The sequence below is a fragment of the Lonchura striata genome, chromosome 4A, assembly GCF_050655825.1.
Source record: "Lonchura striata isolate lonStrDom1 chromosome 4A, ASM5065582v1, whole genome shotgun sequence".
Taxonomy (NCBI): Eukaryota; Metazoa; Chordata; class Aves; order Passeriformes; family Estrildidae; genus Lonchura; species Lonchura striata.
In genome coordinates this window covers 7,107,096-7,120,861 of record NC_140742.1, presented here as the reverse complement: position 1 = coordinate 7,120,861, position 13,766 = coordinate 7,107,096, and the positions used below count along the sequence as shown (strand labels likewise).

The following is a 13,766-nucleotide window of genomic DNA, read 5'->3' as shown; positions in this document are numbered from 1 at the left end:
CTGCAGCCCCTTCCATGGGTGCAGGCACCATCAAACTGTGCCATTTATGCCATCTTGGGGAACAGCAGTGTAAATGCTCCAGCAATTTCACATACGCTCCCAGCTGACAGAAATAAACTCTAGAGCTGCACTAATTTCAGCAGCACCCTGCCTCTTCCTCCTCCTGACAGGGAATTTTTACTGGCAGTCGGGTAGCAGTGAATTTAAACCATTACATTTGACTTTGATGTACAATTATTCCCGCAGATAGGTGGTTAGTACAGCAGAAGTGAAAATCATTTCAGCGGATTTAATGTCAAAAATAAAAACCCTCAAGACCATCTATGGGGAGTTGTGGACTCCTTCACAAGGCTGAAGGATTTTCCTTTGATTTTAAGCATTCTAGGATAGCTTCAACCCTGTCATCAGATACAGGCTGTGCACACTGAGGCACACAAGCCTTCCCACCCAGATCCAATGGCAGCTTAAATCAGATTAACATTCCCCCCAAATTTACCCCAGGCATTGCCAAAATAAGAACCTGTCCCTGCTTAACGCTACATTCCTGCAGCCTCCTCCCCATGTGAGGGGGCTCTGCTACTCCATGCAGTGGCACCTTCGCCTTCTGCAGTCTGGAAGTGTCAGAGGAGTTCCTCCCACCCTCTTAAGTCACCAATTTGGTACTATTACCCACAAGAAATATGCTGTTTTGGGTCAATTTTCCTCCTCCAATTGTTTTACAACCAGCATCATGCTTTAAATAGATAAAAGCAGTGACTCAACATTTAAATATAGTGGATTTTCCCCCAGCTTTTCCAATACTTTTTATTAAGAACCCTTTAAATTGTGTGATCAGGGGGTTGTACATCTGTCGGTGCCTTTTAATGCTCAGCATCTAGGGGGAGGAAAAGGAGATGCAACTGTTTAGAACCCAGATTTAATGCTGATCTTTATAAACCTAATTAAAGAGATATAAATTATAAACCAACCTCATTCAATAGGTGATTTAAGTTGGAACAGTATGGGTACTACATGGGATATTTATTAGTGCTTAATTATCCTTTATTTTCTATTCCATCTTGTGATTCACAAGACCATCTGACTCTGGATTCCTCCCCTGGTCTTACAATGTTGGCCAGATGATTCTCATGCAAATCTAACACCCTATAAAAAAACAGATCTTTTAAAATAAGACATTACAGTGAAAAATTGGCTTTAGAATAAAAGTTTCTTCCTAACAAACGTACAAACATTGTCATCAATGGAGTTAACTTTGGGCACCCACTCTCCACACAGATTTGTTACAGTCACATGCACACATCCCACAGCCATTCCAAAGACCAGGAAGAACACTGTTCAGGATGTTGTTAAAGTTAACCCCTGGGGAAAAAAAATAAAATTAATGATCTCACTATAAAACCACTGCCTGGGGAGGTTACTAAATTTTAGGGTTCTGCTCCTGCTCTCTTAACTATCAAGAGAGCAACTTGCAGGCCTGAAATAATTAAGAACAGAAAACTCAATTATCTAGTAAACTAAGCTTTTAAACCACCATGCTAAGCTAAATGGAAAGGCTGCACAGGGAGGAGCATCATTAGTCCCACTCAGGAAAAACAGAATAAAAGAGCAGTAGTACAAAGGGAACCAGCTCATGAGCAAAGGCACATCGAGTTCAGCAGGAAGAGTTGGGATTTTTAATTTTTAAACTGTACATTGGCATATAGCAGCTGCCAAAAAAAAAAAAAAAGAGAAGAAACATGCTGACATGCTCAGCCAGCCACATGTAAAGCATTACACCTCAACTCCAAAAGGTTAAACTCCAATTTTCTTCGGGTGAATCCATATTCGCTTCCATCAAAGAAAATGAACAAAAAGCTGGAAATAACACTTTGCAGTGGGAGAATGAAAACAGACCTGCCAGCAGATATTTCTGTCAATATTCCTCAGCTTTCCATTGTCCCAGAGCAGAGACATCCATCCCCCTGTCCCATCCTGCCAAGGCACCAGCTCAACCCTTCCCCTCTACCTACAGACCCCAGCCCAATTACCTGTCACCACCAATACAGAGAAACCCAAATGACAAAGAGAAGAGAAACAACAGACCAGGAGAAATGGAAATTCAATCTGCTTTTTATAGATAGGAGAAATTATGCAGAGAAAAGACAAATGGAGGAAGAAAACCAAGATAGGCAACATAGGAAAGAGAGAATTTAGTTATTACTGAGCATGAAGCTACCCCAGCACAGAACCAGAGGCTGGCTCAGGAGCTGGCATTCAGTCTCATCTTCATCAAAACCCAGGAAAAGCACTCTGCCATCACCCTGCCTTCACTCCTCTCCAGCACAAGGTCTCTGATCCAGGTCCAGTCGAGATGTTGCCATGAATTACATCCTCCCACCCCTCGGAACAGTCAGCCACAGCTGACAGAAGTTAGGCTTTGCTGTTCCCCACCTCTAAGCAGGCCAAAGCATGCTCCAGAGTGACAAAAACCTGGTCCCCAGACTGCAGGACCAGAGGAGACCAAGCTTCTCACTGCCTGGTACACGCCTGCAGCTACTCCCAGAACATCAATACTGCTCACGAAACAGCATGACACTTCCCTCACATTTAACAGAATTGCCTTTTTTTTTTTTTTAATTAGAAGTGTGGTCTCTGTCTACTTCAGAGCTCTCCTACTGTGTCAATGTGCCAATGTCCCTCCAGCCCACACACCACTGATGCAGTAAAAATGAGCTGTGGGACACTTCTCCCGAGTGTGTTGGAACTCAGCAGCATTTCCACTACCTACTCCTTCAGCAACAACTGCTCATAATGCAAAATGGGGCTTCCAGAACCAATTGTTTTCTGTTTGTGTCAAAAAAAAAAAAAAATCCACATTTTAAATAAGTTGCTTAACTTCAGTTTCTCCAGGGTGATGTGATCCATTGGGAAAGGTTCTCAGAGTTGATTCCAGGGTGATTTGTAGCTGGGAACTCCAAAACTTTTTTAAATTGACAGATGTATGAAAGGAAGAAAAGTAATAAACAGATGCCTGGAAAATAGTCCTTGAGTGATGTTCCCCTATTATAGAGATTTATGCAGCTGCTACTAGGAGAAGCAAGTGCTCTGAAGTGTAATTACCACACAGAGTCATGCAAGATGGGCTAGATCCAAGGTATAAGCAAGCAGTCATTGCTTTAATTATGATCAAGTTTATGTACTTAGGCAAATGTAAAATCCACTTTCGATTCGATATGTGGGAACTTTATCATCGTAACAAGCTGGAAGCGTTCACTTGAAACACCAGCCCTGTTAGGAGGTATTGATCCAGCTGCCCACAGGCTCTGCAGAGAGGCAGAGGGCTCCTTACTCCTGGCTATCAGGGGTGCAGCTGGGGCTCACAGGGGAGTGAGAACGTAACTGAGGAACCCCAGCAACCTGAACCCTGCTGGGAAGGGAAGATACCAGGGCAAGAACACCCACTGCAATCACAGCCAGGCCAGGCTGGAGGATGCTACTGCTTTCTGGGGAAGGACCGATCACACTGCAGCATGGCAGCCCCAGCAGCCCCTCAGTACAATGGGAGTCATTCTCCAGGAACCTGCCCACCCCTCCATCACCTCCCTGGAGTGTGTGAAAACATACTCAGCAAAGTTACTTAGGAATCAAAGCAGGAATCTCACTGACTTTAAAAGAAACAACTTCCCTTCCTTCTGACAAACAGAATTTGTCAATTCAGTGGTGATAAGAGCAGCTCTTTCCTGCAACTCTTCAAGCAAACATTTCACTGGAAAGTATTTCCAGGGCCACTTCCTTACTGGCCAGGAGACCAAGGCCCTGTGGGACAGAGAGAGAAGAGATGCTGTTCCTGCAGCTAGTCTGAAAGGAGCGTTAAGTGTTGAAATTTATACGAGAAGAGAACATAAGGACAGGTAGGGATAGGAAATCTCTCTCACCGGGACTTTCATCTAAACTCCCCTCATATCTCTCACAGCTCTTGATAAGCTGAGGACTGCTACAGTTCTACAGATCAAAAGACTTGGGATTTGCACCAGCAGCCACAACACCTCACAGTCCCAGCTCTGGGCACCCCGTTTCCCCCCTCCCTCCCTCTCCTGTTCTGCAGCAGATCACTGCTGAAGGAACTCTTGCGTTTCTGGCCAGTGCGACACCGAATGCAAGAAACGTAACTCAACACATCGTTATTAAAAGCAGCCACCGCTGGCGATGATCTCATTGCACCTCCCCTGCCTGTTACGATTGCCTGTTATCTCTTCCTTTTCATACTTTGATCACAAGCTTTTCAGGGCAGGCGTTCTCGGCTGCGTATTGAACCCAACACAACAGCAGCGATCTCTCCAGGCAGCTCCGTATCGCAGGCATCAAACTGATCCCGTTTGTGTACACACACAGCCACCCACCTGGAGCAGCCGACATTCCCTAGCTCCCAAAAAGCTGCAAAGAACCTTTAAAAGGCAAGGAATTCGAGTATTTCACTTGCATTTCAAAATAGGAACGAGGCATATATACAGAAAGCAGCCTTGCAGGGGGTATGTGGTGAGGTTTGGTGTGGTACCACCCCGGCAGCCACCTGTAACGGGAACTGCAGAGCAGAATAACACCTCTCCCAGACCTACCAGGCTCCCACTGCGCCCTCGCACCCCGCCGGTACCCGCACAGCCGGGGGAACGCCGCGCTGCCTTCCAGCCCCATCCTCCGGAGCTGCGGCAGCCCCGGGCGCAGGCTGGGACGAGGGTTTGGGTGCTCTCGGAGCAGCCCTGAAGAGCGGGATTGCCTCGGAGCCTGGCACACCTCGCGCAGGGGAAAGCGGCTCTGGCGGACCCGGGACCCGCAGGGACGTGACGGGCGCGCGGAGCCTCCGGTCACCGGAGGGGACACCGCGAGCTCCCGGCGACCCCGCACCGGACCCCCGACAGCGGCATGCGAGGACGGTGCCCCCGGCAGCGCCGCGGCTCTACCCGACAGCCGGAGCTCACCTCGGCCACCCCTGAACAAACCGAGCGCGATAGAGACCCGCTCTCCAGCGGGCTCCCACCACCGCGACATAGTCACAGGCTCCGTGCTATCCCCACACCCGAGACGCCGAACCCGGCAGCCGGCAGCCCCCGCCGCCAGGGAGAGCGGGCAGCCCGCACCCGGCTCCGCAGCGTCCCGCGGCCGCGGCCCCGGCTCCAGGCGCTGCGCCCCGCGCCCGACCGGCCCCGGCGACCCCCGGGGAGACGATGACGGCCGGCCGGACACCACGGGGAGAGCGCGCTCACCTGGCACGGGGCTCTCCGGCACCCACTTGGCTCCGGGCTGCAGCACCTGGAAGGCGGCGCGGACCGGGCGGCAAGCGGCTTCCCCCGCCGGCTGCGCGGCCCCCGGGGCACCGAGCAGCGCGGCCGCCAGCAGCGGCAGCAGCAGCGGCACTCCGCCGCTCCCCGACATCCTCCCGGACCACCGGGGCGCTCCTCTAGGCGCTGCCAGCGGGCATGCCCGCCGTGCCGGGGCGCGCCGGGACCGGGAGCAGCGGAGCGGAGCGGAGCTCGGCCCCGCGCGGCGCTCCCCGGGCGCCGGTCCCGGCCCCGCGCGCGCCGCCCGCCCCGGCCCTGATTGGCGCCCGCCCCCGCCCGCGGGAAACTCGCTCCGCGCGCGCCGCCGCCCCGGCGCTCATTGGGCCCCGCGGGGCGGCCCCGCCCTCCGAGCCGCGCCCGCCCCGCCACGCGCCGCCCCGCGCCGCACCTGCGCGCGCCCGCCCGCCCGGCACCGGCACCGATCCCGGTACTGACCCCGACACCGACCCTGATCCCGACACCGACCCTGATCCCGGTACTGACCCCGACACCGACCCTGATCCCGGTACTGACCCTGATCCCGGTAATGACCCTCATCCCGACACCGACCCTGATCCCGGTACTGACCCTGATCCCGACACCGACCCTGATCCCGGTACTGACCCCGACACCGACCCTGATCCCGGTACTGACCCCGACACCGACCCTGACCCCGACACCGACCCCGATGCGGCATGGACACTGAACCCAGCACCGACCCCGATCCTGGCACGGACACCGATCCCGGCACTGACCCCGATCCCAGTACCGACCCCGACATCGACCCCGATCCCGACACAGACCCTGATCCCGGTACCGACCCCGACACCGACCCCGGTACCGACCCCGATCCCGACACGGACCCCGATCCCGGCACGGACACTGATCCCAGCACCGATCCCGATCCCAGCACTGACCCCGATCCCGGCAAGCCGCGGGCTCCCACCGCTCGGAGCGCTGTTCCCGGTGCCCCCCGCTCGCTGCCCGTGCGGTGCAGACCCTGTGTAGCCCCACGCGTGCACCTGGCGCGGGATGCGGGATGCGGGATGCGCGGTCCCTCGTTTGCACGTGTTGCATACGTTCACGGTGCTGCACCGCGAGTGAATGGAGCGTCTCTTAAGCCCTTGGCAGGCGGGGCTGCAAGGGAGAGCGAAGTTCCACACACTGCACTGAACCCTTCCTGTGAGGCTGAGGGACAGTGTGGGATTCACCTGGAAGCTCTCCATGAGGGCGGAGTGGTGCTGAGTGCAGGGCCGTAAGCATCACCGAGCTCCCCTGGGGCAGCACTGAAGTCTGGATAGCCCAGAAGAACACCCAGGAGTGCCACGGGTCTGGGGTGTTGTTGGGTGTGCACAGGACAAATCACCAGAGGAGCTACCCTGGAAACAGGCAAACTTTACATGAGCAGATTGTATTCCTCCAGCACGACCATTTCTGCACCAGTTTCCAGATGCAGTTGTTGGGATCACCTCGCTCACTGAGCTGAAGGTCCCCCGGGGTCTCACAGGCCTGGTCAGATCCCGTGTCCCCCAGCTGAAAGGACATTCCAGCTCCATCTCACCAGCAAAAGACCCTAAATACCAACATTGCACCCCCAGCTGGAAGGGGCCCACGCTGCTCATCACTCAGCAAGCAGCTGTACAAAGTGGGAAGCAAGAAGGTGGGGTGAGGAAAGGCTCTATTTAAAACAGCAAGGGTCGTGTATGAAAAACTGCCAAAATAGTGATTGCCCAGGCAGTCTCCTCACTGCTCGCCCCCAGCCTGCACCATGCACAGAAAAACAATGACAGAGCAAGTACAAGCAGAAGAACAGAAGAAAAATCTATTTAAAATTTCCAGTGTAAATGCAGGATCAAATTATTGCTAATGGATCGCTACCAGTTCTTTTTCACTCTGAAATTTTGAACAGGGGTGAAAAATGGAAGTCCAAACTGTGTATTTGTTCTAGGAAAATGCCTGCCAGGGAGAGATTGTTAAAATATATTATGGATATGCGTTTAATAAGCTGGAATGTGCAACACGTCTCATTGGTTAATGGATTGTTGGAGCCTGTTGCTGTCCACAGGCTGCACTATTTATTATCCCTTTATTGTTTCTAGTAAGCATGACTGACAAAAATCCCATTAACCGGGCAGCAAAAAGTCCTGCTTTGCAGGAGTTCAGAGAAATCCAGAAATTTCATTTTGTTCAGAGGTGCAGGTGCTCCACAATGCCAATTGTGCCCGATTTCAGCAGAGCCAAGGGCGGGCGTGTGCTCGGTGATACGCACGAGGAGCCATCCTTCACCCATTCTCATTTCTCCTGGTGCCTTACGTGGAATATCAGCACCCAGACTGCGGCTGATGGGAGCCACATCACCCCAGATAGCTGCCACACCTCTTCTGCATCTCCTTCATTGATCTGGTGATGGATTTGTTATGTTTATGCAGCAGTTTCGGGTACAGCATTGTGTTAGGTCAGGAATCAATTGGGCTGAATTGCAGAACACAAAGGCTGGTATTTGAAGGCAATATTTATATACAATATTGCAATCTATATTATGTTTATGGCCTGAATTACAGTTGTCTAAAAGGCATTCAAGCATCTCCTGTGTTCATCTTCAAACCTGCTGTGTGTATTTCATTTAAGTACAGGAGGCTTGTGCTGCTCCAGGTAAGTACACAGATATTGTCAAGAATGCCATTAGAGCAAAGAATTACACCCAGTGCCAAATAGGTGCCATTTAGGTATCTCTGCTCAGATGAGAGAGTGCTTTAGGATTTCAAACAAATTAGAAGACAACATTACTGCTCTTTACTGGATCTGGCTTCACAGTGGGATCTGACATTATCTTGACAATGACTCCCTGCAAAAATAAAGTATATTTATCAACAAGGAGATGTGTCAAAAGCAAGTTAAAGCTTCTAGAAACACGTAACAAAACCAAGTGGCAACCCTTTCTTTCTTCAGTCATTCTTCTGCTGGCAGGAAGAAAAGGAACTCCATTTCAACTGGAAACTTTCCCTAATGGAAATTCAGTTTCCCCTGTTTTCACTCTAGCGTTACTGACTTTTCTTGGGGTAACAAAGTCTAGGATGCAGCTAAACGGAAAAAAGGGGTGAATCCCATCCCATCCATGGACCAGCAATACTGTCATGTTCTGTGGCACCTCCAGCCCCCAGTCCAAGGGATGTTCTCCCCCCGCAGTGTCTGCAGAAGCATTCCCAAGGTGACAATTGCAGATCCTCTGACTTCCATCAGAACTGCAGCATCAGCCCCATGAAAATCTGAAGCTATTTTCCTGAGCACAGGCACATCCATATGGCTTGTCCTTTTAATGGGAGGGTAGCAAATGCAGGTTTGTCCTGGAGGAGAAAGCAGAAGACTTGCTCCAAGATCAGAGGCAAAGTCACTGGGTTAGTTGTCTGCCAGCAGATGTAGTAAGAGCCAAGTCATTGTCTCATATCCAGGATGATAATTTCCCTTGTTACAACTGCTCACACCGTAAAAAATTCACTTAATCATCTACCTGCCTCAAGCCTGTGAGTAATGAGAGGCAGGATCATGTGTAGCTGATTTTATCAAATGCTCTTATGAAGTTCTCCACTGGGAAAACCCTGAATCAATTAAAACACCAAGGAGAGATGTAGGAGAGGGATTCATGCTCCCCAGTAGATGCTCACCAGGTTATAAACATATTTCACTTACTCCGTGGATGGGATGGATGAGCTCCATGGGGACAAGGTCAGCTGAGCCATGCCTATAACAGAGGAAATCCTGGAGCATCTGTTGACACATCTGTGTGGTTTTGGCACATACCTGGCAGTCTACATGGGCATGTTTGGCCTGGATTTCTCATCCCTGCTGTGCTCCTGTTGTGCTGTCTACAGCACAGCTGCATCACTTGAGATCTCGTAGGTCCTGCTGGAACCAGGAGCTGCAGACAGTGACGTCTTCTCCCTGTAAAAATGACCCTTCCCATCTTGTTCTGCACCCTGCAGAAGTTGCACTTTCAGGTTTTCATAACTATTTGTGGAGGAGGAGAGGGAGAAGCTCTTCACTATATAACAGTACTCGCACATAGCCTGATGGAAAAAAGAAAAGTGCATTTGCCATGGGGCACTGGGAGAAATGATGGATTGCCAGGTAGCAGACATCCCTCCCCACTTTGGCAGGATATTATATTCTGTGTGCCATACAGGAATGCTGATAGGTCCATAAAGCATTAGCCTTTTCCTCACCCTAAAAAGCAGTGGCTGATAAATCACTCGCTCTCTGGAGTTTGTTGGGAGCAGATCACACAGCAGAAGCAGTGAAGCCTTCAGAGAGATACATCACTTAAAGACACTGCAGATGCCAATAGGGCTGTACATCAAGAATGCAGAGACAAATCACTTTCCCTGTCCAAAATGAGATACTTCAGACCTAGAACTTTTTTCCAAGTATGTATACTGGTTTCAGTCACACATCAGAAACGTTTCCCAGAACCTTGGAAAATCTCTGTACTCCAGTCCTAGATATCTCCTCTTTTTTTTACAAAGGGTTTGATAACCCTTTTCTTTTCTCCTGTTAAAGGGCACAAACTTACAGAATATTTCATGGGATAAAATCCCATCCAAATCCAAATTTTTCCAAAAGAGCTCTTAACTGTGGATGAGGCACGAGTTTTGCAGGGGGCAGCTGGCTGTATAGCTAACCGTGCAGTGACCTGGAGGATTTTGCATCTTTTGTAAAATTAAAAGTGCACAGACACAGTTGATGTGGTTCAAAAGCTCCTCCACACACCCTCCATCTCTGGAGAACCCAAAACAGAGCATAAAAGGATAAGACACACAGTGTGCTGCAGTTAGGGGCACCCTGGTGGTGGGATCCTTCAGGGAGGAAGGATCTCATAGCACTCCTCACCCCTGCCCTCTCTTCCCCAGCACCCAGAGTGGGGCTGAGCACTGGCAAAGCTCCTGAGTGCACGAGAATCACTTGAGAAGCAGCTCTGCAGAGGGAATCAAACAGAAGAGATGGGAGAAAACTATTCACCATGCACTGCTGCCTCTGCTGGGAGCACAGGGCAGGCATTTCTCAAGCTGATATTTTCATTTATCATCTCCTGGTGATTAATCAACACAAGAGACATCGCCAGGAGCCAGCCCAGAAGGGACCAGCCCAGAGCATTCACCTATGGAAATAAAGTGCTGCCAACAATTACCAGCCCAGGGCTGCCACACCAGGGGCACCCCACTGGCACAGAGAGCTGGGATGTAAAATCCCAGAGCTGTGGATCAGCTCCACACAGTGGGAGCAGCCTGACAGCTTCAGAGGAGGCACAGGGGACACTCTGGATAGAACTCCAGGGAGAAGCAGCACTCCCACTCCCCTGCAAGGCTCAACAGCACAACACAAGCTCTGGAGCTGCTGGAGCAGAGGTGATGTGGTGCACAGTGCAGGGTCAGAGGGCAGAGCCACACTGTACCTTTGCAGCCCAGGAAGCCCCAGGTAAGAGCTGTGGGGCTGCACATGCTGACAAATGTACCATGAGGAGAACACACAGCTCTGAGATGGGATTTACAGCAGAACCAATGGAAGTTATATTGAATATATAAATTGTTCCCACTCCAAAGGAGGCCACGATGTATTCAGGTGCAATTCCTGGAGTGCTTTTTTCCTGCACATTGGCTCTATAGTAAAACTTGATTTATGCCTTATTAAATTATTTTAATGTTTAATATTATATGCAAAAACTCTGTGAAGAGACATAATAGAGGACTATTTCTGCTGGGCTCATGCAGAAGCTGTCTCCAGTCGCATGGTAATGAGGCATTCCAAAGGTATCAGAAGTGTTAGACTGCTCCTCAAACACCATTTTGTGGGTAAAATAGCAAATGGGTGACCCAGTGTCAGCTTTTATACCAAATAATTCAATAAATTGTAGAGACAGAGAGTTCCTCTCCCTCACAAATACAGATCAGGAGTCGTTGCTGGAGCTAGTGGGTTTGGAGCAGCCCCAGCAAGCACCAAGTCCTGACAAGGGAGGAGACCCTGGAACAAAGGGATGTGAGGAGTCTCCATCCCAGGCAGGGTGGCTCTGGGGCTGCCAGCGCCCTACTGAGGTGCTCAGCCCCACTGTGCACAGGACAGGCACCACCTCTGCTGGCTGACATTTCCTCCACAGCATCTTCTTCCTCCCCCTCCCTCCCTCTCAGGCTTCTTCTCTCTCATTAAGGAAAGGTCACTGCACTCCACGGCAAGGAGAAAAAATTGCAAACCAAAGGAATTTCTGTTTTTTACAGCCACTTTCTCCAAGTACCCACGAGGCCCCTGGGGTTTTTGTGAGCCTCATCCTGCAGAGAGAAGTGCCTGACATTCCCCAGGTGCACATTCTGTTCACGATGGGGCACAGCACTGTTCTGCCCCTCTGCTGCACACACCTCCTGCTCCCAGAGGCTCTCTTGCCCTACTGGGGCTTTTCCTGCCCCAGGTCTCCCATCACAGATGTGATGTCTGCGCTGAGCACGTCCCAGAACCTTTCTCTGCCTGAGAGGTGAGGGTTCCACAAGGTGTGCAGGGCTGTCCCTTGCCATCAGCAGCTCCTTGTCCTTTGTCCCTGCTCCAGCCCATCCCCTGCCAGACCACAACCTTGCACTATTTTTTGTCAGCTGCATTCATGGCCTGACCCTGCCAGAGGTGATGGCAGCAGCATCTGCCCAAGAAGCCATCCAAGTACTGCTGGATGGTCAGGCTCAGAGCTCAGCACACCTTGGGTTTTCAGATCAGCATCCTCACTTGCATCTGTGAGGATATTAATAGATCTCAGAGAGCTTGGCTATTAAGATTGCATCCTTCTTGCACAAGCCAAACATTAATGAAAGAACCCAGCAAGATTTGACACTGCTGCATTTGAAGGCATTTCCCCAAGAATAACTAATGATGCTGCTGGACACTCAGGCAGCTTTCAGTGCTCTGTGGAGGAGGACAGTTCATCGACAGAAGGGAAGTTTTGTTTTAAAAGGAGCCTCACTAAACATTCACATTTGTCTCATTTCCAATCAGTTAGAATAATGAACCACCTTACACAGAGAGATTTATTTTGTTTTTAAATGCTAAATCATTCCTGCATACAATGCATAAATGCCAGACCTCTCAAACAGTTCTTCGGGGATTTGGTTTATATTATTACCATTAAACACAAAGCAGAAATTGAGAAGCAGGTAAGTGTGATGCAGAGGTATTTTCTTCTGACTCCCCCTGTCCTTTAAATAAGACTGCAAAACCCACCTGAATTATGGGTCAATCACATAAAGATTCTCTCCAAATACAGAAATCACTGTGTGAGCATGTCACAGGAACAGGATAGAAAGGGAGAACAAGTTACTGTGCTCCATCCACTGCTCCATGTTGTGACTGTGTAGGGCACTTCAGAGGTTTTCCATAAGCTCAGGGATTAGTGCAATTAGGTCTAAACTTCTCATTAATGAAGAAGGAACAAAGCTATTGACAAATGACTCCAGAGAGCTTGGCCAGCAATGGAAAAAGCAAATAGAAACAAGCCCAAGCTTGTTATTTTTAGTGCTTTGAGGTTGTTTAAATCAGTCTCCTGGTACTGGAGGTGTGGGGGACCTGACTGGGCAGGACTTGGAGCTGACTCTGCCCAACACAGGACCCAGAGCCCTGAAACACAGGTGAGAAAAGCAGGGACTAAGGCCTGCCTGGGGGGCATCTCCAGAGGAACTGAAGTGCAAGTGGCATTTTAGGACATCATTTTAACCTCAGCCTAAGGGCAAAAATTCAAAAATAAAAGTGACCACAATGTATTATTCAATGGTCTGTTTTAGAAGAGAGTGAATAATTTAAACAATACATGCTTGAGCTGCCTCCCCTTGCCCCCCTTTCTCTTGCTGCACCTTCTCTGAGGCCAGCAGTAAATGTCCTGCTGATTTTGGCAGCATGGAGAAAGCAGCATTTAGGTCTTACCCATGGCCTTTAGAGATTTTTCACCATTAGTGACCTGGGAAAGAGTAAGAAGGAAGATCTTATGGAAAAAGAGGTCTGGCTCTATTAGAAACTGCTCTCACAAATGAGAATTGCTGTCAGTCAGCAGTATTTAGTACTCACAAAGTGAGTGTGGGTGGCTTTGGTTTCGCTTCCCCTGGAAAGCAAGACTGATTCAGCAAGAAAGTATATTCAGTTTAAGAGCAAAATACCTCGTTTTTGTGTGATACAAAGCACTGAGCCAATACAAGCACACTCTGTCAGTCCAAGCACCTTGCAAATGCATAAAAGGTTGACTCTGTTCTGCACAGCTTCTGCCAGACCAGGCATTGCCAAGGGAACAGAGACCTATCCTCCCTCCCAGGACAGGAATCCTGCCACAGAGAGCTCCAACACCCTGCACATGGGCCAGCAGCATGGTCCCTTTGGGACCCCTACCCACCAAATGACAACTCCAAACTGCAAAGCAATGCCACTAAAAGCAGCCCTGCCTGCAAACCCCTGGCTGAA

At 50.1% G+C, this 13,766-nt stretch overlaps 1 protein-coding gene across 1 annotated transcript in view; it reads right to left on the bottom strand.

Annotated features, from left to right (window-relative positions):
* GPC3 (glypican 3) overlaps nt 1–5,556 on the bottom strand; it is a 139,613-nt gene extending 134,057 nt beyond the window's left edge. The window contains exon 1 of the mRNA XM_021548345.4: nt 5,241–5,556. Within this exon, the coding sequence (XP_021404020.3) occupies nt 5,241–5,409 (169 nt within the window). The 5' untranslated portion in view covers nt 5,410–5,556. The remainder of the gene's footprint in view (nt 1–5,240) is intronic.
* Nucleotides 5,557–13,766: the final 8,210 nt, after the last annotated feature.